General features: G+C 33.8%; 2 protein-coding genes across 2 annotated transcripts in view; both read left to right on the forward strand.

Annotated features, from left to right (window-relative positions):
- Positions 1-523: 523 nt before the first annotated feature.
- Positions 524-3186, forward strand: LOC107186429 (BUD13 homolog). The gene is given in 5 exon segments (XM_015574287.1): positions 524-714; positions 1055-2396; positions 2466-2620; positions 2696-2879; positions 2881-3186. Coding segments are annotated over 5 exon segments (2046 nt in total). The 5' UTR covers positions 524-544; the 3' UTR covers positions 3076-3186.
- A 1120-nt stretch (positions 3187-4306) lies between these two features.
- Positions 4307-26256, forward strand: part of LOC107186443 (HIRA-interacting protein 3) — a 153536-nt gene continuing 131586 nt past the window's right edge. Inside the window, exon 1 of the mRNA XM_015574305.1 lies at positions 4307-4600. Within this exon, the coding sequence (XP_015429791.1) occupies positions 4528-4600 (73 nt within the window). The 5' untranslated portion in view covers positions 4307-4527. The remainder of the gene's footprint in view (positions 4601-26256) is intronic.

Here is a 26256-nt window from a genome sequence, read left to right on the forward strand (position 1 = left end):
GATGTAGTCGCAAGGGAGCAATTGAATCGAATAGACGTATTGTACCGTAACGCATCGTATTGTGTTTCAAACTTTTATATCATTATAATTTATATGTATATTCCAATTAATATACACTTTTCCGTTTCATGTTTCATGTCTGTCATATTTATCCCTTAATCTTAAACTGAAGCATCGAATATTTTTATTCCTGTCAAATCATATAGATACACGCAATATGAATGGAATATATAACACTTCATTTGTGCTAATAATACTCAGAATTCATGCTTTATCGGTAACGTCGGGTATTGACACTAAAATGATAAGGGGGCTCTGACGCCCTCGAAATATGGGACTGAAAATCTCATTGTATGTTAGGTCTATTCTTATATCTCGTCTGTGATAGAAGTCAGATCTATCCTATGTTTCGTCGGTACTACAGATGTTTTGGTTCATAAAGTTCCGTAAAGAGATAAGTCTATTCTTATACCTACCTTGTTTATGCCTATATCTCGTCTGTGGTAAACCTGGTAAACGGGTTAAACGTAGGTAGGTGTTAGGGATGCGTTATACGGGTTATACTATACCGTTATACGCCACTGTTTGCGATAAAGAGATGGAGAAGAAGGTTATAGACCAGAAAGAGTATTTGAGGAAATATTTGTCTTCGGGAAATGACGAGGACAAGAAAAAGAAGAAGAAGAAGAAAAAGCTAAAAGTGGGACCACAAACGTAAGTATCAATTTACAAATATTATACCTTCCCGTCGCAGTTTCAACAAGGAACCTTTGTGTTTTAGGTTATAATGATTGTTTCGTACGTGTTCCTGGAAATTTAAATTGAAATATTTTGAAACTTTTGTACGATGAACTATAAATGAAAAATATATACTTTAGTAACTGTTATTTCCTTGATTCTGTATTAAAATAATGGTGAACATAAACTTAAATAAGAAAAGGAATGTAATAATCCCAAAATGTATAATATTGATAGTCTGTCGTAAGCTTAGAAAATAATATTATTTATGAAAATTATTCGTTTCTTTGCACAAATTTTGAGATGTGTTTTGCAGAGTAAAGGTCATTGATGATGACATAGACCTGAAGAATATGAGACCAGTTGAAGAGAATGAATTTGATATTTTCATTTATGGAGAAGACGCACCTCAAATTGCTGGTATAGTAGATGAACGTGGTCCAGTTGATTTCTCAGATAAAAGAAGATGGAAAATCATTGCTGACAGTGAAGGTGGAGACCTGACTGTCACCAGTCACAACAGAGAAACTAAACAATCTAGAAAAGATAAAGAAAATTATGATCATGATTTAAGTCCACCTAGAACAAGCTATAAAAAGCATACTAAGTTGGTAGATAAAACTTCAGAAAGTAATAGTGATAGTAACAATGATTTAGAAGCAGACATTTCACCTCATAAATATAAAAAGAAAGGAAAGAGAAAACAAAAAGCATCAGATTCTGATCTGAGTCCACCTAGACAGCGAAAGAATAAAAATTATGACTCCGATTTAAGTCCACCTAGAAAGAATAAATCTAAAAATGATGATTCCGACTTGAGTCCACCCAGAAAGACAACCAGATCTAAGTACTATGATTCGGATTTGAGTCCACCTAGAAAGACTAAATCTAAAAATCATGACTCAGATTTAAGTCCACCAAGGAAGAATAAAAAGCATAAAAAGCATGGAAATAAAAGTGATTCCGATATGAGTCCACCTCGAAAAAGCAGGAAGGATTCTGATTCTGATTTAAGTCCTCCACGAAATAAGACTAAAAATTATGATTCAGATTTGAGCCCACCAAGAAAAAGTAAGAAGGATGAATATGAAAAAAGGAAGTCACATTCGGAATCGAGAAAACAAAGAAAGGTTTCTGATACAGATTTAAGTCCACCAAGAAGATCTGAAAAATATATGGACTCGCATTTAAGTTCTAAACAAAGGTATAGAAATGATGATTCAGACCTTAGTCCACCTAGACAAAGTAGAAAGCATAAACATAGAGATTCACATGCAAATGTAGACAAAGAGAGTAGAAATTATAAACATTCTAGTAAAAGGTCCGAAGGCAGACATGATTCAGATGCGAGTCCACCTGGGAAAAAGAACAGAGGTAGAAGTGGAAGCCAATCTAAGGAAGATAATAGAGATTTTCATAAGAATAAAAACAAACGGAACAATAAGTATGAATACGAAAATTATCACAAAAGGGAAAAGTCTACAAGGGGCATTAATGACCATAAAAAATTGGATGCAAGACACAGGGACGACAGAGAGGATAATGAGAAACGAATGAAGAAAACATTAGATGGAAAAAAAGCAGGACTGCAGGATGCAAAGGCATTAAGAGAAGAAACAGAGGCATACAAAAAGAGAGAAGCTGAACATTTCAGCAAGGTATTTAAATTTTTCACTTCTATTCTTACGATTTCATTCGGGATAAAATTAATAAATTGTAATTTTCAGTTGAGTAAAGAAGTCACTGGTATTGGCCAGGCTGCAATTATGAGAGATTCCAAAACCGGTAGAAAACGTAACTTAAAAGCAGAAGCAGCTGAAGCACGTGAAAAAGAAAAGCGACAAACAGAATTGGATGAAAAGTATGCCAAATGGGGGAAGGGGTAAGCGATTAAAAATTATAAAATAACGTTCTTATGGCAGCAGACAAAATTCTGAAAGTATACATACTCCTTCAGATTAAAACAAGTTGAAGATCGCGAAGAAAAATTAAAAGACGATCTTTATGAAATGAGCAAGCCACTGGCAAGGTATGCAGATGATGCTGATTTAGACAGAAGGCTTAGAGAACAAGAAAGAGAAGGCGATCCTATGTTGGAGTATATCAAGCAAAAACAGATTAAAGAGGGAAAAATATCTAATAAATGTAATTATTATTATTTTAGATCGACCAACGTACGAAGGGTCATACATGCCAAATCGATTCGGTATTAAACCTGGTTATCGGTGGGACGGTGTTGACAGAAGTAATGGTTACGAAAAGCGGTGGTTCGAAACACAAAACGCAAAGACGGCTCAACAAGAGGAAGCTTACAAGTGGAGTACTTCCGACATGTAAAATGTTCACGCTCTTCATTTTTATACAAACTAGACACAGCCTGACGATCACTAACATACACGTTGATTGTTACTCAACAATTACGCATTGGGAGATTGTAAAATACTGCTTGGACTACGGTCTACTCAATAAACATCCCTTCGAGTTCGTTATCAATCCTGGTCGCTATTTTTCATCTGTTCGAAATATCCTTCGAGAAACACGGCGCGCATGCCGAGGAAGCGCCAGAAATACAGTTATTTGTCGTTACAATTTCCAGCGCGAGTCACGCGACGGTAAAACGCAAACGTATGCGCGGGTCGCGTCCACGAGGCATGAATCATCAACGGTGCTGAATCGCGGGAGGATTATCGAAACCGCGAAATCGATATTCGTTCCAGAAAACGCGAGGAACGCTTGAGAGAGAGCCGGCGCCTGTCTGGCAGCGGTCTAGCGAGCATCGGAGTATCCGTTTATGAAATCGATCGTAGCTCGCAAAAAGTATTCTTCTTCGGACGGTACACGGGGGGAGCTTGGGAGTGGCGGGTTGGTCAGACGGTTAAATACAGATGATGCGCGCCGGGTCAAATGTGCTTGGTCAATTGTTTTATATATATGTAAAAAACGCAAAAAAAAAACAAGAGCACTGAGTGTGTTTCATTGTCGCGGGGATTTCGATTGGTGTCCCTTTCCGTTTAACCAAGTTCGTGCACGTTCCGCGGGCGTAAATGTACGTACACACATTGTTATTGGATGGCGCGCACGCAGCAGCAGAACGTGCATGTGTGTGCGCGCACGAAGTCGTAAAGGAATATATATCGACTCGGGTAGTCGCGACGCAAGGGCAGGGTCGTCGACAGTGTCAGTACGCCTCGCGACGTCGACGGGACTTGTGTGTTCGTTCGTGGGTACATTCGTAGAATAGAGGTTTTTTAGTGTTCGCCGGATAGTTGTTTTTCGAGATACTCTATTTTAGGTACACCGATTTTTCTACAGAGCCCGAAAGGATCCCCCGTACGTGACGGGTCCGTGATTCACGATACGTCCAGTTCAAATAACCGCACAAAATCCCTATTTGTATTTTCGTCCTGACGGGCGTGCACAGGAGCCGGTACCACGCCGTGTCGTTCAACTTCTCCCCTCCTCCCCGCCCCTCTCCTCCCCTCTGGCGGCCGTACGAGGAAAAGCGAATTTTCGGAAAAGCTGATTATTGTAGACTGTGATCTTTCGCGGAGTTAACGGATTCATCCTTGTCGCGTGGTGCTCCGTACAGCCGTTTCTCTTTACGTCTCGCGGTGTGCGTCCGAGAGTTTCGTAATCACGGCGTTTTATTCGACTGTTCGATGTTAACGAGGAAAGCACTTAGTCGATCGTAATCGCGAATTATACGTAGAGTGTCGCGACCAACGGTGGGCGTTTGCAATTGGAGGATAGAAGGAATATATAGAAACCGGGAAAGGAATAAAAGTGAAAATGGGATGCAACACGAGCAAGGAGAGTGTTCAGCCGGTTGGGGATGAAGCAAAGGAGGACGTCAAGAACGGCGGTGAGTAATACAATTTTCGTAATAATTTCTCTGCGTTTCGGGGGTTATATAGTGCGTGTCAGTTTTTCTTTTTATTCTAATTTCCAACATGAAGCACAGAAACCGATAGTATATTTAAGTATTACACGGCGATACCGTCACTCCGTCGATTCACTTGTGGAATCTTGGATTTGTGTATGTGTATGCGGTGAACGGAAAAAGTTGCGTCACACGTAACTATATCTTTACAGCAAGTTTTTAAACGACTATAATATTTTATATATTTTTAAGCACTTTATTGAACAGCCCGTTAGTTTCATTGATTTGATTTCCGTCCTTCGTTTGAAACTCTTCGATCCTGTTCTGTGGATACTTTTTTGCAAAGTAATTTTGCGAAAGTGATATGAATGGTTAAAGAAACAATAAAGATTTATTGTTCACGGTGCATTGTCTTAAGATCATATGTTTTTGGATTCTGTGAAAGATTAAATCGGCCATTCACCTTCGTTTAACCTTAACAGCAGCATTTTATTTTCTTTGTCATGATTATTTTCTTCCGTTATGTAGACAAGCCAGTTACATTCCAAATAAGAAATATTTGATTTTCCTTATAAATTATAAATTATTTTTTACAATAAAAATGAAAGATAAAAATTAAAACAAATTTTATAATATTTATTAGTTACATAAATCATTCGTTCATTTTTATTATACATGTATCGGGTACATTTTTGCATTAAATGTCTTACAATAAGAAAACTTAACTTAAAACAGTTGAATTTAAAATTTCGGGAGGATATCAAAGAAAACCGGCAGCGGAAGACGAACATCATTCTACAATTAAGATTCAAAATTTTTGAGGTTAGGGAAGGTGTGTTAGAATTAAATAGTAACAATTTGAAATAAATAAAAGTCATGATAGTGATAGATTTTTCGACAAGTATTACAATGAAGGGTTTTACATATTTTAATTTGATCCACGGTAGTATTATTTTCCTGTAAACTAGTTATACGTCAAAATCAAATATTAAGGATTATGTAAAAATACAATTCTACGAATTAGGAAAATTCTATGATTTAGTAGGAACAATCCTTTTTACCATTGGACAATGAAAAAGTTTATAAGAAACTTTAATATTTAAAAACGGTGAAATTAAAACATAGTTGTAAAGAATTTAGAATTGTGAAGGGAATAGAATATCTGTCGTAGAATCGCACGCCATTAACATTTTTTTTCCACCGCTCACTCCACCACAGCCATTTCCTCTGCAATCTATCCTAATTAGTAAGTTCATATTGTTCTTTATCGCATTTTTAAATTCACTGCATCGTATTTTCATACAAAGGAATTTATCTAAAAAAAAGAAAATAATTTAGTGAGTCTTTATATCTATTCTACAACTAGGGAATCCTTCGAACACACAAAAAAAATAAGAAAAAGACTTGTAGTTTCGAGTTTTTAGACGATTCAAAGGGACACGTCATGTTCGCGTCGCAGCATGACTGTCCAATGTGAACGTCTTTCGTTGTTATTCATAGTTGTTTAACTCTCAATTGGCCGTCATTGTCGCGTCATCATTGTCATTTGTCGTTGAACGGGAGGAAGCGATGCGAAGGCGGAAAAATTTTACGAATAATGCGTATCCGTGAACTCGATCTCTCGAAGCGCAAAAACATTTATACTTCGAAACCGTCGAAAATTCTCCCGGGTGCAATTGCAAGCCCGAGCAACCATTGCCGAGGGATTCGACTAACGAAGCTTGCAATTAAGAGCTTTTTTAATCCTGCAAGAGAGGGAAACACATTTTGAAGGTATTCTTTGTCATATCATGGCGTCCGTGGATACATAATATTGTTCAAATGTATTTTTCTGAATTGCAGATGTTTCTTTGTTTTCGAAAAAGCTGAACAGAAATGTTGAAATATCAAAAGATTCGAATTTATGCGAGTTTGTTGTTCAAGCATTGCTTCATTAAAATCATTAAACACATTTTTACGGTAGTTAGTAGTGTTGCAATTGGTAATTTGTTAATAATTTTCAGTTCCGGGATTTTCGACAATTTTATGTTTGCCATGTATTAAGGTGTAATCTATTTAGAATATGTAAACACGAATTCAATTGCGTTTCTTCAATTTAGAATTCACTTAGTTTCAATTCCGAAAAAAATAGTTTAGATCGATTGGAATTATAACGTTGGCTTCGTAATGTTTGTAGAGTATTATTCAAACGTTTTATTGATCGTATTGTTACAAGCCATAGCTTTTTTTCTTATTCGATTATTAGTCTGTCAGGGCTGTATTTTTTGTTTTGTTTCATACCATTATACTTACACATCGTTTTATGACTCGATGTGAAGCTTAAGCAGTGCTATTGATGTCTGCTACCAACACAGGAGAACTTTAAGTACTTCGTGGAATAACAATCATTTAACCTTTTAATTGATTAATCAACTCGTCGTTAGTGATAAACAGTTGGAATGTAAACTTTGTACTTGCATTGGAATGGTGTTTCGTCAAATCATTAATTAGTGTTTAGTACTATTTTTAGCTTGTTATAGACCATGCAGACAATATAGAACATTTAAATGACATACATTATTTTTTTATTTATTTACACAATTACTTGTTTCTTATATAAAATCGAGAAGTTTTCAAATAATATCGGCAACTGATTGATAAAAGCATTATGTCATTTGTCAGAAATGTTAATAGTTTACTTAATATTAATTAGAGTTTCAAAATTTCTTTTCGGAGCTATGATTTCTGCAATGAAATAAAAGTCAACAGATTCTCGGGATGTCAAGACAGAGAACTATAGAGTCGTTTAAAAGTTTCGGGTCACTTTTTTCGATGAAACTGTCATTTATTAATTTTCTCTGACCGCTATACGGTTGACAGTTATTATACATCCAGTCGAAATGCATTTTGCAGATACTCTGTCTAGATATAGCTTCACATTTTCCCTTAAGAATGAAACTTTTGTCGAATAATATACAGAAAGATGAGAGTTTCGTTTGTTAAAAATTCGAAAGTGTACACATGCACATAAATAAAGAACGAGAACAAATTAATTTCGCTGCATCGGCAAAGGTTTCCACTTTCTTTCTTTTTTCCACATTTAACTTTGATAAATTTAAACTGAAGAAAATATAACTGAACAAAAATTCAAATCATTTCTTTGTAATTCTCAAATTTTTCAAGGAATGAACTTACATAGTCGACGTTCTTAATTGTTTATTAGCAATGGTAATTTTTTTTTTTAAATAAATACGAATCAGACAAAACCATTGGGTATTACGTATTGGCACATTTAATACACGGTGTTTCAAGCTTTTGAATAATAGTGCTATAAATAGATTGTGGATGTTTATGCAAATGATAAATTTTAGATAATAATATATATAAACTAAAATCAGATATAATTCCATTTTCTTGTACTAGAACTTTCAGAATGTTAATAATAATACATAAATAATTATTTTACTATGCAAATTAGGAGTTGCAATAAATGTTAAATATCCGCAATCTAGTTATAAGAATTTTATGGAAATAAATACGAATCAGACAAAAAATTCTGTATTACGTATTGGTACATTTAATACATGGTGTTCCATACTTTCGAACAATAATTTTGTTTCTGGCTTTCTCTATATCAGGCTGTCGTACGGTTTATTTGCGATCACCTCGTTCGTGTCCTATGTTGGTACAAATAAAGTCAGTTTCAGGAGTTAAGGGCTCTATTAGAAAAAAGCTCAATGTTGCGTGCCGCGAAACCTGTGCAACGTTCAAACCCTGAAGGGATGCTTTCGGTTGAATGGAATGAAAATTCTCGGCACGGTCAGGGTCGTAACGGTGCACCATATTTCGTTTGGGTGCTCGAGCACGAAATCTGTTCATACGCTTACAATATTTATGTGTGCGGGCACGATCCGTGGTTATCGTTCACCTTCCTTTTGTCGACTAAACAAAACGGCCGGCGACCATCCTTTCTCCATTCATCGCGTTCAGCATCATTTAGAATTTACTGATTCATATTTCCACAATTAATTGTCATTTTCGTTGCGGCGATGCTGGTCTTTTAACAGGAAATTTCCACAGTAAATGGGAATAACAACGTTCAATGAATTTGGATTAAAGTCTTCATTGATTCGTATAAGCCAGAGACCAAAAGTAACAGTTATTTTAAATATTTTTTGGAACAAATTCAATATTAGTAAATCTCGAAGAAATTGGTCAAAAAATATGGATTTTCACTATTCTGGTTACGAATAAGCAATATAAATGATCGAAATATTTTTGGTTACCAATAACCAATATAAATGATCAAAATATTTTTGGTTACCAATAACAATTATCGATGACGGAAATGGTACATACCAATATCCATAACGAGAGTTTTATTTTGGTTACTTTCGACCATCGTCAATTTTTATTAACGTAATTATCAATAACGCAAAACGAATTATAGAATTTATATATTTTAAGTTAAAATATAGATACGTCAATAAAAATAAGTGGTCATGGATATTGGTTATCGCGTAATCAAAAAAAGGTTCCTGTCATCAGTACATAATGGTTATCGGTAACCAAAATGAAATTCTCGTCATCGTTAATGGTTACATGCAACCCAAAACAATTTCCGTCATTAATAATGGTTATTCGTAACCAATATAATTTCCGTAACCAATATAATTTCTGTAGCCAATAATGATTATCTTTAACCAAAAAAATTTCCGTTATCGATAATTTTATTGTTATTGATAACCAAACAAATTTTGAATCATTTATAATGGTTATTGGTAATCAAAAACATTCACACAAAGATATTAACTCTTATACCGTCACTTTTTAAATTGTGGTTATAATAGTTAGGGTCTATGGTATAAACAATCAAATTCTGCAATACAATTTGGAAAGAAGTTAACGCGTTGTGTCATTTGTAATTTTATTTATATTCTGAAAATAATAATTTTGATATTATATTGAAAAATAGGAGAAAATAATGCGAATTTAATTATTTTCATATATGTATAATCGATTAAATTAATAGGGATACAGTAGTGTGTCTCTGAACTGATAGTATAACCTGAACGGAGATGAATCTAGACGTAAAAATAAATCGAAAATGTGGAATAAAATTTGTTGGTATAATGCTTTCGCTTACGGAATAATTAAATTTGAAAATCTGCCGGATACAAGTTCAGTTCAATAGGACTTAGCTAACGTGTCTGTTCAGTACAGTCCGTTTCTACTTATTACTTACACTCATACTACTAAACGTAGAATAAGAAAATGTTACAGTTACAAAGTTACTTAAATAATGAAATAAACGAATACTTATTAATACATAGAAAATGTAAATTATATTCAGTGTTGAACAGTCTTAAAAATTTGTGTAATTAAAGTTTTTATTTTTGCACATAGAATCACCTTGTTGCACATTGTACTGTCATTTTAGAGACACTCTTTATATTTATTGCTAAAATTAGAAGTTTATGCATTTTTAAAAATACTATAAATTAGATAAGTGCTGCAAACACATTGAAAGCAAATAAATCGAAAATGAACCATATCATTCAAGATATTCTACGTATGTATGTACCAGCTAATCAGGCGATTTTTTCTTATTATTTTCGATATCGTAAAAAATACAATAGTCCAGTTAGCAAAGCGTTAAATATCACGCGAGCTCGGATCTGATTTCAAAGGATCGGAGGGGGTCGGGTCCGATATTGAAATTTTTCTATTGGAAGTTTCCAATCGAAGCTCCATTGTGAACGATATATACGATTGGTTTTCACTCTTATATATTCCGTTTCCCTCTGCCCCTTAATACGTATACTATACGCGGGGTATATCTCGAAAAGCAGTTCGATCAAGTTTTATCAAATAATCCTTTCTGGTTATTCGTATTAACAAAGTGAAGTTCACGGACGAATCGTTTCTGACGATTTTTTATGCGGATTAACTTGTAATTTTGCTCGTTACAATTTTTCTATTTCTTCTTCACTGAAAAACCGAGAGAGCTTTCAAAGAAATTGTCTCACGGATGGTGGATATCTTTCGAGCGATAAGCATACTTCACGATGCATCCTATGGGAACAAGCAAGTATTACAGTTAGAGGCACGGTTACCATCGAATTATGCGTCTGCGAAACCGTACTCTTTGGAAAACGCGGGCAGAGGCGATATGCAGGGTTGGTGTACCGTATGAAAATTTTATTCGGGATGAGTGGTTTCCGTTTTCCGGGCATACGTTCGATAGCTACTCCGGCATATGAAGGATTATCGGTAATACGATACTATCTATTTGCTTATATTTGCGTTCGATCAGCTACGGTCGACCGATATCAATAAAGCTCATAGAGAACAAAATGATGCATCGGGCTTGTAAATATATTTTCCATAGCTGAAACTACGATCGAAGGAATTTTCAAAATATTCACGAATGTGACCTAAAAGATATTGAGCCCATACAGGGTTTCGTGTAAAAAAACGTTCATTGATCTCTGTATAAATGCACTTACAAAACTTTATACAAAACAGCATTTAATATTTTTCAATAATTTTTTATATAATAATTATAAAAAATATATATGTACAAAGAACGGTATTTAAATTATTTAAGAGTTAAATGCACAGTACTTTTTAAAGTTCGTTGAGTTTTAGAATAAATTTACGTCGAAAGTTTTATGGGTAATAAAAAAAGAGGTTCGGTCAGCTTCATCGTAACATAGAAAAATACTTGCTTGTTCACTTCATTAGATCATACATTTCGATAATATGCACGCTTTAGCAGTATCACGGCAATCGACAGGAAGCAGTGGACGGATGACCGGATCGTTGTGTGCAGTATGTGCATACACTGTTACGGTTACGAGTTTCGTTTCTTCACATGTTTCTTTAGAATTAAGGTATATGATCCGTGTCACATACAGGAAATTCTTATGAATCTCTACAGATAACCGTTTATGAATAAATCACATTTCTAACTACAATATATGTACTTGGCTTATTTGTCAAACCATTTTTACAATTAACAATCATCAATCCGCTACAACTAATTATAATTTTCAACTTTAATGTATTACGGAAAAGAGTTAAAAATGTGTGTATTAATATAATTTTTTTACAAATTTTTTCAGTTTGCTGTTCGATGGTAATAAATTACATTTGTTACATAGTTACGGTGAACTGAAAGTTTTAATATTGATTTTTTTTACGTAGAACTCGTTATTGTCAGTATCATCGAGGAAATTGACACTACACGCGGCGTTGGCACCATTATCTGTGACTATAATTTGTGGCTTATCTACCTGTGTATTCTCCTTCGCGTGTGTGGAGGACGTAAAAAAGACAATGGGGGAAAAACTGAGATCGTATGACTATGCTTCGACTGTATTGTGTTTCAGGAAGAGGATATTTAGCTATGAAAAATATGAAAAATTACAGTGTCATCGAGAAGATGTTATGTAAATTCTAAGCATAGAGAAAGTTATAATTTCTCAGAAGATTAAGTTAAAGAAATCATCTGCGTGCTTAAGTATAGTTTAATTAACGCATCCATTATTTATCGTTTCTGCTTGCACTAACGATTATAAACGTTATAGTAATATGATATTATCTATTTTTAACTTTAAAAAAGGTACTGATAATGCAACCCTCGTGTACTGTTCACTTAACAAGTACAATTATATTCTTTCTATGAAAATGCACGAAAACCAACGAGAAAAATATTGATCTATGATTACAGAGTAATCAATAAAAATTAGTCGTAGAAAATTTATTCAGACACTTGTATATTACAAATTATTACTTAAAATTACATATCTGTCTCGAGTTAGAGTGATACAAATAATGCAAGAGTGTTGACAACAGAAAAATTGACAAGGAGAACAGATATCACCGTCAATGCCTGCACCAAGTAGAAATAGTCACTATTAAACGGGCACATTAACCGAATTCTATAGTTCGTGTAATATTTTCTATTCATCTTTTTCTTTTCAAATTCTTTTTTGTTAGTCCTCTACTGTGCAGAATGTAATTTATATTCTCCTCTTTGTAGTATTATCCTTTTCGACGTTTCTTATTCGAGGAATAAAATAAGTGAAACAACTGAACTATATTTAGAACTCATTCATGATATTGAGTATTTCAATTTGAGAGGATTCCGCTATGTCACGGAAGCAAGGTTAAATACATATATACGTATATCAGCTATGGACTTCGGCCACCGAGGAAGGCCTGAATTTCACGAGATGTAACAGGTTACCTGTTACTCTCGGAAATGTTATTCGAGCAATTGATTATCAAAGTACGTACACTACCGTTCGTAACTATCGCGTTGCATGGGCCGTATGAAGAAAATGTGATGTCTCGTAGAAATGATATATTTTAGGTCACGTTTATTACTTTATAGCAGAGATTGAAAACTGTTATGATATTGATTTAGGTTTTTAAAACAGTTATGAAGAACCTTTATTCTGAATACCTTTTAGGAATAACCTAAATTTCAGAATATATCAGTTTCAGTTACGGTTCCTATATCAGCTCCCATATCAGTTTTATAACTGTTATTTTCTAGGTTCTATATAAGTTTCTAAATAGTTATACATAGAATCGATTCTCATAACGATTGTACAGAATTTTACAGTAAATGAAATCACAACACATTACAGCTATACATAGATTATTATGTATAAGTAAAATTTTTTAAAAATTATCATGAGTAAATAAGTAAATATATGTGTATACATTGGTATAGATACAATTATTTTGTAATATGAAATGTGTTTGTTAATATACATTTTTAACTGCTTAACAAAATGTTGCCATACTTCGCAAAAAATATGCTTATATGTATACAGTAATCTATAAGTGTAATGTGTTGTGATTTCATTTACTGTAAAATTTTGTACAATTGTTATGAGAATTGGTTCTATAATCGTTTTGGAACTTATATGTAGAATCTAAAAATAACGGTTATTGAACTGATATGGGAGTTGATATAAAAACTGAAATTAGGGTTTATTTAGGAAGAAGGGAAATTAGGAACCTGAAATTTAGGTTCTTCATAACAGTTATTCAGAATAAAGGTTCTTCATAACTGTTTCAATCGGAACCTTTATATATGTAATAATTTGAACAGTTATTTTCGAAATCGTTTTAAGTCTTGCTTTATAGTATAACGCTTGTCCATCGAGGTTTAATATCTAAACAATATTTATATTAGTTTTTTTAGTAATTTCATAATTCCTTCTAACATTTACTGCATAATCCAATAAGTATATATTTGATAATTATTTATGAGCGAAAGTGTATTTACTTACACAGGAACTTCGGGATCCCGAAAGTTTCGATTTTTTTGAAAACTCCGCCGATTTGTAGGGGACCTCAATAGAAGTATCGGGTAATTTTTCCTTTTCACTGATATTCGTTTCTTAAGAGTAAAACCACCCCTTAAATGTTAATGTGTGTTTTCTTATTTTCTTGTATATCTTGGAAACTATACTAGATATAAAAAAACTATTACAGTGAAAATTTCGTGGCTTCACGTACTCTACAAAACAGTGGAATGAAATTGTTAATAATTTGTTGCTTAAATAAATAAATATATAAATAAACAAATTTTTAACAAATTCTTTACACAGATTTATAGAGCATAAGAAGCCATTCAATTTTTATTCAGTTTTCTGATATCTACAGTAGTTTTCAAGATATACAAGAAAATAGGAGGAGACACATTAACATTTAAGGGATGATTTCACCCTAAAGGACCGAATATCAGTAAACACGAAAAATGGCCATATGCTTTCATCGAGGTTCCCTACAAACCAGCGCAGTTTAAAAAAACATAGGAATTTTCGGAGTAGGTACTGAGGTTGTGTCTTGTCAGTGAAACATCTCAAAAAGTACTAAAATATTAGATATTTCCATTTGTATAGACATCTCATAAACCAAGTACCTAATATATAACAGTACTGAAAATGTATTATTATCCTTGGTAAAAAGTATCAGGTCGAACCAATTTCATGTCATTTGCAAAAATTATTTGGTTCCAAAAAATGTTTTGACCAATTAGTCGTTTTTATTTCCGTACAATATCACTACGAGCATAAAGATTTTTTTTCATTTACCAGATACAGAATGAAAGAAATGATGTATTAGTTTTCCTCCGTGAAGTAATGGAAAATATATTTGTATGTATAAAGGGAAAGTTATTTTTCTAATAATCCAAATTTTTCGTTTTTAAAGTTAAAATCTTTCTATGTATTTGGAAAAGGAAAGGGATAAGATTCATCGATTCACGAACAACAAGGTTTTCTGAGCAAACATTCACGAGTGCTCTTCTATCAAGATTTCCTTGGCAGTGGACTCGGACATTTAAAGAATGACCTCTTCATTCGAGAAGGTACTCAGGGGCTGAAGTACAATCGCGACGATGTAATCTCTGCTAAATAGTAAAACTGATTACAAAGAACCCGAATGTTTTATCTCGGATCACGTTAAATCTAACCATAAAGGTTAACAGAACGTCTGCACGAAACAACGAAAATATTTCTTATCGTTGCGTATTTCTTATTCGTTTCGCTCGAGTCTTGTATTTTAAACATTTTTTGGAACAGTGAATAATTTACCATGGAATAACTGAATACCAGGCTTTACCATCGAACTGTTTTTGTAGAATTTTAACTGTCCTGTATATTCGTTGAATTTCGGTCGATTGTAACGTTGGGGTATTAACCTCCGTAAAATCGAAATTCCGAATTTTATTCATCCGTTCCTTTTATATGTTCCGGTTGTTTGATTCTGCGCTTGTGTAGAATTATCGTTTGCGCTACTACGTTTGCGAAAGAGCTTAAGCAAAGAGTTCTAGTAAGCGCAAACAGAGAGAAACGGTTATTTATTTTCTTATTCGCGATCGATCCCTGTGTCGAGCTGGCTCGAACCGTTGGGGTTCGTGCCGCCGAAAGTTTCGCGGCGAAATGTGTTCTCGATGAAAGTTAACGTTCCAAGACCGAAAACGGGTTCGAATGTTGGAAGTTTCTGTCTCAGTAATCAATACTTTTAGTTAACGTTCGTCCTGGTCAATTCTGGGTCGCTTCTAACCAGTTCTTTTTATTTGTAAAAGTAATATTTCAGATGCAATACATGTAACTAAATATTTTATTGTTTTATGAGAATTGAAAATGTTCTCGTTTCTGTTATTAATTTTTATTTCTCGCGCGAAAGCAATGAAGATAATTAAAAAGCTGCATGGAATGCATATGAAAAATATATTCATATGTATTGAGTGACTATGGAAATATCATAGAAGTTTGAGTGTTACTAAAAGATAGACAATGGTGGGTGTTCTAAAATTTTGGCACAGTTCGTAAAATTAGAAATTATTAGTATTACCTTGACGTTATTTTTCTATAAATATTGGAAATGTATTTTTGGATTGTTATTTTCATGTTCATGAACGTAAAATTCCCATTATTGCGAGAGGTGCATTAGATCTACGGGCTGGTTTTCAAGTTTCGTTTAAGCATCTCTCAGAGCATTATTATAACTTGTACGCAAGGCGGCGGTTGTTTACGAGTCAATGTTAATGCACGCCGTTCTCAGTTAGATCTTTTGCTGATGTTTTTACGGGCATCGCAGAGGAGGGAGGGGGATTCTGTTGAATCAAATCGAATATGATCACGCTATAGGTAATGCAACCTCGATATTCAATAAATTCTAAGAGTTTTCCGATAAACACTCCCACGCAGTTCCTCCTTGGGCAATAACTACAAGGTGTACTGATCCGTGCAGAATTTATCTCGCGTTGTATTGGTTCCGAATCCTTTCAGTGGATTTCTGCTGATTTCACGGCGGTATTACTGATAAAGAATTTTCAATACCATGTCATAATAGACAAACAAGAATATTTTCTCACATTGAATATTGTAATTCATAATTTAAAAGTAGACTCTGGATTATCGTACCAATTTTCACAGACCGTTTTAGAAAAACAAATTTAAAGTTTGATTTGATTGTTTCGAGAAAAATTTTTCTTTGAGCAGGTCGTTCGGAACATATTAAAATTCGAAGTTTTATAATCTTTAATATTTTGATTTGTTAAGGCAGTTCGTTGTATCCTGAAACTGTTTCAAAAAGTTCCACTGTGTCCCAATGATACTGTTGTTGATAACATGCAATGAAGTGGACAATCCATTAATACGTGGACGGTAGATTTCTATCTTGTGAATGGTTTCAGGGAAGTTATGATTTCAACATTTACGTAGAATTCCCTTATCATGTTAAATCAACATCTAGATACGTTTCACCTTCTATTGGATAATTCAATATTGCAAGTGTATTTAAATCCGTAGTTCCTGTTAAGCTTAATTTAAAGCAATTATAGAATTTTCAATTTTTTTTTTCATAGTTTAGTATTGAATTATTATTCCTACAGTTATAAAATCAAAATAAATGACTTATAATTCTTTCTAAATTTCACTCAAATTGATAATTGAGATTGTATGTATAAATTAATAAACATGTATATTATTGTATATATTCTATCTTCTTCTTGAAGATCACCATTAATTAATAAGATTTCGGTATTATATAGTTAAAAGCATTCTATAACAATAACAGGGAGAATTGTATTCGTCGGAAGTAACGGAATACTATAAATGAAAGTTGATGGGATAGGGAATGGGATAAGGGAAAGAAAGTAAACTTCTACCGATCAATTATTCACGTATCTGCTGGCACCAGAGTGTTTCTTTTTGCCCCCTCATTGCCAAAACTAACACGTCAGCCGGAGTAATGTATTTATTCCGCCAAGGGGTATAGACGTTCGAGTGGAAGAACGCCAAAGTGTTTCAACCGGCCATGAAATTCGTTGCAGCCGACACTTACAGGGTTGATTATTACGCTCCCGAATCGAACTGTACGTTACGAAATGATAACTTCCCACAATTTCAATTCGGTTTAATCGAAATTTCTGTTTTTCCTGTATCAAACATTCATCACTCGTGTATCGCCAGATCCAAAAGTCCAATATGTTTTATCGTTCTATTTTTTTCTTTTTGGAACGAGATTTATCGTTTCGCCTACCAGGTGTTTATTTACCGTTTGATTTACCACTGGAAAAACTCATGGTTCGCGTGGGAGTATGCATCGGTTCTAGAATTTTCTAAAATTACAATTATAACAATTTATGAGAGGCAATATCAATCGAACGTCCGCAATCATGTAAATTATTTCCGCATAATAAATTTCAATTAAACGCGTCAGGCCTCGATCGTGTCTCCACGTCGATCAATTGAGCGAATTGGAAAATGGATGCGGAGAATAAAAATAATCGAGATGTTTACTGATTTTTATTGTGATACGACCTTGTTCAAACTGTTTCGCTATTGTTTTCATGTATAACATAGGTATTTTACTTTTTTTTAATAAAACAATAGTTTTCATGTTTCTTGTGTCTATATTCGTAAAATATACTGGTAATATTTAATTGTTTAATTTTATATTAAATATTTTATAGACTTGTATATCGTAGTTATGAACCATGAAAAGTTTTAACTGTGAAAGTCTGTATTTTCATATGTTCTGGTAAAAAAATTCATATATTTGAAACTAGTGTATTGGTGGATCGGAATTTCATTAAACATTGTGTTAAGGTGCGTCTTCACTATATAGCACAATAGTATTATATAATAAATCGTTATATAAACCTTGCTATACAATATGTTTTTATAACTTGTTACAAGATTATACACCTTTTGGACAAGTCTGTAACAAGTTTGTGTAACATTTCTCATCTGATTATTAGTAATGGCGTTCACATTTGATGGATAACATATAACTTACTATATACCACGAAAAATGTTATGTAACATCATGTTGTATAATATTTTTCTTTTTGTTTTTCTAATAAGTTTTATAGCTTTGCTATATAACGTCTTATCTTATATAGTGTAGACGCAGCTTTATATAAAATATTTTATATTATCTTCGACGTCTTGCCACATTGACAGTGAACATTTGAAGGTTTTTTTAAAGTCGGAGTGAAGTTAGTTGAACTGGATAAATTTTAAAACATGCTTCTTTAGTCTGTGCATCAGTATTCAGTGAAACAGATGTAGCATTTCACAAACTTTGCATTGTGACACAGCATATTTACAATGTAACGTGCACATATCCTTTAAGTATCGGTTGCTTACAAACTTAAGGAAAACTTTTTCCGTTCAAAGTTGTATCGAACAAACAATTCTATTCCATAAATAATAAATCAGTGCAAAATCCAAAAAGTATCGTGTGTCCAGCACTTTGTGCGACATTAATGAATTGGGAGAGTCTCCTGTTTCACGATTATTACTACTTTTTTACTATTATTTACATCGTAGATAGTACCACTTTGTGACTGCTACAATTTATTTTTTAATCTCTAATTCTCGATTTTGTAGTCTTGTGGTGGTCATGTCCAATGACGTAAGTGAAAATGTTTCAGTTTCTCTGTATAAAATCGCAGTTGAATTTCATCAACCCACTGCAGCCATAGGGCAACGTATTTTAAATTGAAAAATAAAAGATTGCTATCATGCATTTTTTCACATTATAATATACGTATAATAAATTTCTTTTGATTTTTTATAGATGGCATGAGACAAATTTTTATATACTTTTAAAAGTTTATCGATAAAGTTAGACACTATTTGCTTTTGCTTCTTTCATTTGCTGAATTTCAAGCATTCAGAGCATTGTTACCAATACGCTAAGAACTTATAAAACTCCAATTTCTTTCAGTCCATTTCAAGAAGGTTCACTGATCAAAGATAAGAAACAGATTTTTTATTACGTATAATAACTTCAAAGATAAGAAAAATAATTTTTTATTACATATAATAACTTTATAATGTCAATTATTACACACAACTGTGATAGAAGTAAGAAAAGTTGTCAAATGGCACTAAACGCTTTCAAAATGTTTAAAATGTTTTTGAATAACTAATATGTACAAAAATGCAAAAAGAAATATTTTTTATACAATTCTTAAATAATTTTGGAATGAAGGTGTTAGGAACGAATTATTTCAGGTGTCGTATAAACATAGAAAAATGTAATTAACCCTCCATAATACGTCCACCACCTGTAATTGAATCACTTATCGATCGACCGTATACTTCCTCGAAGAGAGTGTCAGAACAGGTGTCCGTATCTACAGCTCTTTCGAGTTCACCGGTTGGGAAGGAAAACAGACGAATAATCCTCGATATCGCGAGGTTTCTTTTTTTGCTTGGAAATCAATCGATAGCGCGTGATTCACCTGCGTTCTCGAGAGAGTTAACAACTGAAGGCCGTATCGATTCGAGCGGAGAACGTGCTTTCGCGATCGATTAAGAGGACAGAGCCAGCCTCCCCTTGCACGTTCGATCGATGCATCGCCGACAGTGAATCCTCGTGGCCACGCAGATTCGACCTTTCCGGATAATTGCCTTAATCGACGTAACGACAAGCAACGGCATTCGATTCTCGCGTCACGTACCGACGAAACCGGAGTAGCGAGCGACGGGTGCATAGGTTACTTTCGTGCTCGACTAATCTCGATTAGATGTATGTGTCTATCCTTGACGGGAAGGAACACCAGTGTTTTACTAGCTCGTACGATTTCAGTTGAGCGATCAACTCTCTCGTTAACCCTTTCGCTATGGCAAAGTTGGTCGTGAATATGTATGCTGCTACTGAAATAATTGAGTCGCGAGACTAGACATTACTGTGAACAGTGTAATAGGGTAAAGGTGCGTATCCGTTTGTTACGTATCCTCCTATTGTGTCATCGTTGCGTATCATGGTTGCGTATCACCGTTGCGTGCGTATCCGTATAAAAATGAAGGATACGACCTGTCACGAGAAATAGACTATCAGTTCACAATGAGTTCACTTCTTGAGTTAGCAATGGCTTTTTATATTTATATACATTATATGCTGAAAACAACAAAAGGAAGTCACCGCGTTGGTGGGTGTCACAAATGTATAAAAACAGAGAGATATACAGTGACTACTTCCCTTGAGAAGAATTGCACGCAGAAAAAAATCTAGATTGCTAGATAGGAGAGAGGAACGATCTCGATCGAGACAGAGAGAGAGGATACTCTCCGATTTGAATGATTTTTGGATATGTTGTAAACCTCGACATTTTGAACAACTTTTAGCAGAGATATTAACGTAAACAGACGTTTAGTTTCATAGAATTGCTACTCGATTAGTGTAATGCTTCAGAGTTGATTAGACACAGTTCAGGAAAAAAATAATTGTCTCTAACCAACTCTGACTTACTATTTTTTTTTAACTATTTCTAGTCAACTGTGAAGCATTATACTGATCAGAGTTGGTTAGAGATAGTTCAGGAAGAAAAATAGTTGTCTTTAACCAACTCTGGATTACTTTTTTTTCTTGAGTTGTCTCTAATCGACTTTGAAGCATTATAATAATCGATTTGCAATTCTATGAAATTAAATGTCCATTCACGTTAATGAATCTGCTAAGAATGAATCGTTACTCTGTTGCAGTCCAATAAAGACAACTATAGGCAGAATTCAATGTGCTAGTACCGGCAGTTTTTCGCGAATATCTCGGAAAATAAGTAACTCCCCCCGTTATATATATATATAGGAAAAAGTTGTTGAAAATGTCGACTTTCACAAGATATCCAAAAATTATTGAAATCGGAGTGTAAGTAGCTTTTCTGCAATTTGACCTTATCTTTTATTGAGATCAATTAATTATCATAATTTATTAATTATTTATTATCATATTACTGTCTGTTTTATTTAAAAAGTTATAAGCCCTGTTACACCTACCCTTGTTACTTTTAACCCCAGTCTCCCCAAGTTTTATTTTAAGAAAATTAGTTCAAGTACCTTCAACAAACCTTCATATTAATATTCAAGGAGCCATCGTTTCACACCGCACGGTTTTTCACCGAGTGCAACACTATTTCTTCCAGCCAGCTACATTGTTAGCCGGTTCATACGGGGGCCGCTAGTAAAGATCTCGCGTGGCTTGCGTGCATTGCCTGACCTCCTTCACGACATCGGTGAGATACGTTGGTATGTTTATGAATCCGGCAATAACATCGCGTTATGGAGTTCACGGGAACGAGCATAATAACACCGAGGGAGAATAAAGGGGAAGGGCTCTACGACTAACCTCTAACTCGGTCTGAACCAACGATTCGAAGCTCGATCACGATTTCAAACGAATTCTCTAGATCCTTTTGCGTTTTCGTGTTGCGCCATCATTTCCTGGTTTATGGGACGAAATGACTGGCTTTGGTCGCTGGATAGAGCTTCCAGCTATATGAATCTTAGTGGTTATGTTAATTGTATATGTTTTTATAGAATCATTTAAATGAACTATATTTTGTGGTTAGTCTTCTTAGACTTTCTCTCGACGAAGTTTAATTAGCCGAGTCCTAGTTACAAATACATTGTCTGGATTTTTTACACAGAAATGTAATTAAACTACGAAACTAATTCTTTTAAAATTATTTGATAATAATTAGTCAGAAATGATATGGCTAGAAATAAACAGAAGAGTTAATGAGAGATAGGTTAAATTAAAAAAAACCTTTTGTCAGAATCTTCCAATGTCTCTATTACTTTCTATCAAAAAGAACATGTTTTAAGGTTTAATTATTTTGTTTCCAATGATATTGGTCAGTGTGAATGTTGAGCTGAACTTTGAAATGAAGAAGCTTGAGGTTCGATATCTACACACTTTAGCAGTTACGTACTTTTATGTTGAAATTATTAGAACCATTCGCATAAATTGACGATTTTACGATTTTATCTGTATCTTCCACAATCAAACAATTAATACATTCAAAATTATCCGCTGTAATAACCTTGATATTGTGATTTTATTTCTACAAAAACAGAAAAATAAACATTTTCCCGTATTCTGGCTCTGATATGATTTGATCACCCACTGTAAGGAACTTGTAATAGTTTGGCGACTCAGCTTCTTCGAGAGTTGTTTTAATAAAGTTTAAATGTCTTCCGGCATGAAATAAGATAGGTTTGTATTTTATCACGGCACCACTTCTAACTCTCTTCAACGAGCGAAGTTTTGCAAGATTAAGTGGAATAAGTAAGAAATGTTCAAAGTTCGTGCTCCTTATTCTTGGTAAACACTGTATACAGCATGTTCAAAAAAAGGGTCCAAGACTGTAGATGTTTATAGTACTTACCGAGAGGAGTAAAAATTGTCTACTCAACAGAGGCCTTAAAATCATTCCTTTTGATGTAAAATTAACTTCTATGTTTACGACCGTTCGATGTCGTGAGCCACTTCGCAACATACTGAATGTAAACAGAAAAAGTGGTGTCGATGTGACATTAATTCAAGGCTGCATGACAGTAGGTAACACGAGACATAGAAGGAATATTTGAGGATGCATATCGATCTATGATCCGCAGATGTGAGTTTTGTTTCGAAATAGAAAAAAGACATATGGAACATCTGTAACAAGTGTGAAAATAAACTTCTGTATTTTTCGTCGAAAGGATTTATTCAGGACCTATGTTGATTAGACGTTTTCTACTCCACTCGATGAGTACATTATCTCCGGATAATTGAAAGCAGTTTGAACTTTATCCTTTTTAACCAAATTTATCCTGAAAGTAATTTTCTATAGTTTTGAAATTATATCTAATTATATACAGGGTGCGGCATTTAAGTTGTTACATGGACATATTATAAAAACAAAGCATTTTTTAAGAGAGTATTTTAGACAAAAGTTGTTTGGTTTTGCGGGGGAAAGAGAATGCCATTACTTATTTTTAATCTGGTGAGCGTTTTGAAGGTCACTTGAAATTCAACTTCGTTTTTTTTAAATGGATAAAGAATTTTAAAAAAAATTAAAATGAAAAAACCTTACAGAGAAATATTGTTTATTTCTTTGCGTGGATTAATGATCTGTTAAAAAAATATAGGTATCCATTTAAGAAAACGAAGTTGATCTTCAAGTGACCTTCAAAACATTCATCAGATTAAAAGTAAATAGTGTCATTCTCTTTCCCCCTAAAAAGCAAACAACTTTTATCTAAAATACTTTCTTATAAAATGCTTTGTTTTTATGATATTTCCATGTGTCAAATCAAATGCCGCACTCTGTATAGTAGATGTACAGTTTCGTTCTAATCACTTACATATTTTGTTCTTCTTCGGCAATTCATGTGAAGGATTGAATTTTTTCAATCTATATTTATTTATTCCTAGCCTCGAAACAATGCACATGGAAACGATACACGAAGTAGATGACACTTGCTCCGTTCTAGACGAAGTTTACAGTATATCTTGAAAAGTATTGTGCATCGAATATGCACGTTCCATTGGAAATAGGTCACGCCACGTTGTCTAAGAGTAAGGAAGTAGACAAGGACATAGAAGATTGCATTTCATTTTCTTTTCATTTCAAAGATGCACAGCCTTTTCAACTGGGAGATCGCATTGCGTTCTCAACGAGGTCGTTTCTTACTCAGAACTTTTGAAATTTAAATAATGACATAGCTATTTTTATTAGCTTTTTTTTACTGTACCATTAGAGAGTGATTAACAAATGCACCCTGCTGACGACAGAATTGCAATCATTTCATGACATTCAAGCAAACAAATACATTGTCGTTAAATAAACAGATTTAAGTGGCTGTAAATAATTTATACGTTAAACATAATTTCCAGTTTCAACGATTACTGAAAGCATCAACTCCGAGAAAAGGGAGAACATATTTTTATTAGAAATCAGAAAGTGAAGTAATATAATTTTCTTTTCTGTCCAAATGATTTGAAAATTATTCAAGATACATTATTGCAATTTAAAACAATGAACTTCAAACATGTTTAAATTACAACAGCTCTTCTTTGTCTGCCTCGAAGTATTTGAAGTTTTTCATTTTTTGTTCCGTCGTGTCATGACCTATCGATCTGTCGGAGTTGAGGGATTAGCGACGTGTCATGATTTTTTGTTGTTCTAAAATCGCGAAAACGTGGTTTAAAAAAAGTGCTTCAGGATCAACGACACGGACCAAATGACCAACAGAGAAACATTGGACGATCGATCGATCTGCGGTCATAGACCTCGAAAATCCATTTGGCAGCACGAAAAAAAATGTGCCAATAAATACTTGTACATGCCCCGTGCGAAAATTCTATTCTTATAAAAAAAACGGGGAACAAGTTCTGTCAGGTTTATTTATTTATTGTTTAAAAATAATAACAATATGATAACAATAATATGTTTGTAAAAACGTATTTATAAACGTATACGCACACATGAATATAATACTTTTTATCACAATTAAGACAATTTATGTTGTTATGTTATTATAAAACTTAATACCAAATTAAAACCACTTTAAAGAATATAAATATCGAAGTTCTATTAATATTATTCAGATTGTACAAAAAAAATACATAAAGATCATAATTGTATCATTACTATACGGCGTATTTTGTACATTTGGACCGTATATGATTATTTAAAATAGAATATACAAAAATATTTAGCGAAGTCTGATGGGGTCTTCATTTGTTTGGGACCTAATAGAATCTAACATCTAACCCCTCTAGAATCACTTAATAGAGTGAAGGAATTTCTGTTTGACGCCAGTTTTTCTGAAATGAAAACGAAAGATCTATATTTGCACAAACACCCACAGTCTAATCGTTACATTATCTGGATATGAAATGAATTGCAATAATTTTTTTCACATGTATGTGTCGAAATATTTATTTATACATTGATAGACTCCCAACAGTATGGAACAACGATTTCAAAATGTTTATTTACAACTTAACTAGACTTGTCATTTACTGATACGATGATGGTATTAGGTTGTCTGAATTATTCGTCCCGATTTTTAGGTAAATAAGCTCCATATATTAAATAAATTATTTCCTTATTCTAGTGGAATATATTCCAACTTCATACATTACGTACCACAGACTTTTCTCGATTATCGTCCCGAACTCGGATCGGCGACGAGACAATAATCTTATAGGGGGAAATGTTTCAGACCCTCGTAAATTCGTTTTTGCACCAAACAAGTTCCACCCCCCCCCCGACCATTAGGGGAATGGTGGGCATAACTTCTGGACAATAATCGTGTAGAACAAGCCAGACGATAATCGAGAGGAGTCTGTACTTATCCAAAATCGTCACAAACTTTTCACACAACCCAATATGTAGCAAGAAACAAGCATCCTTTTTGTAAACTGGTTTTACTAGTAGTTTACAAACAGTTTACAGATAGTTTACAAATAGTTTACAAATAGTTTACAGATAGTTGAACTTATAGAATGGAAAATGTTAATATAAAAGACGTTTACGAATTGTTACAAAGATCAATTATGATCGTACAACTAACAGTTCGTTTCTTAATGAGTAACTTAAGGAAGAACAATGAGACGCTATATTAGTCACCCCGCAGGGGTTCGAACTGAATAGACCTTACACAGTGGAAAACTCTGTGGAAAAAGGAGCAGGTGAAAGTTTGTCTAAAGTTCCAAGCTTGTTCGCTGACTATGTGCCCCGCCATTAATTTCGCTAACCACCGTACCCCTGATACACATACAACCGTCTGACAACGCCTCATTGTTTTAAGTCGTTTGGTCGCAGCTCCTCGTGAACACAC

This window comes from Dufourea novaeangliae, unplaced genomic scaffold, assembly GCF_001272555.1.
Source record: "Dufourea novaeangliae isolate 0120121106 unplaced genomic scaffold, ASM127255v1 scaffold88, whole genome shotgun sequence".
Classification (NCBI taxonomy): Eukaryota; Metazoa; Arthropoda; class Insecta; order Hymenoptera; family Halictidae; genus Dufourea; species Dufourea novaeangliae.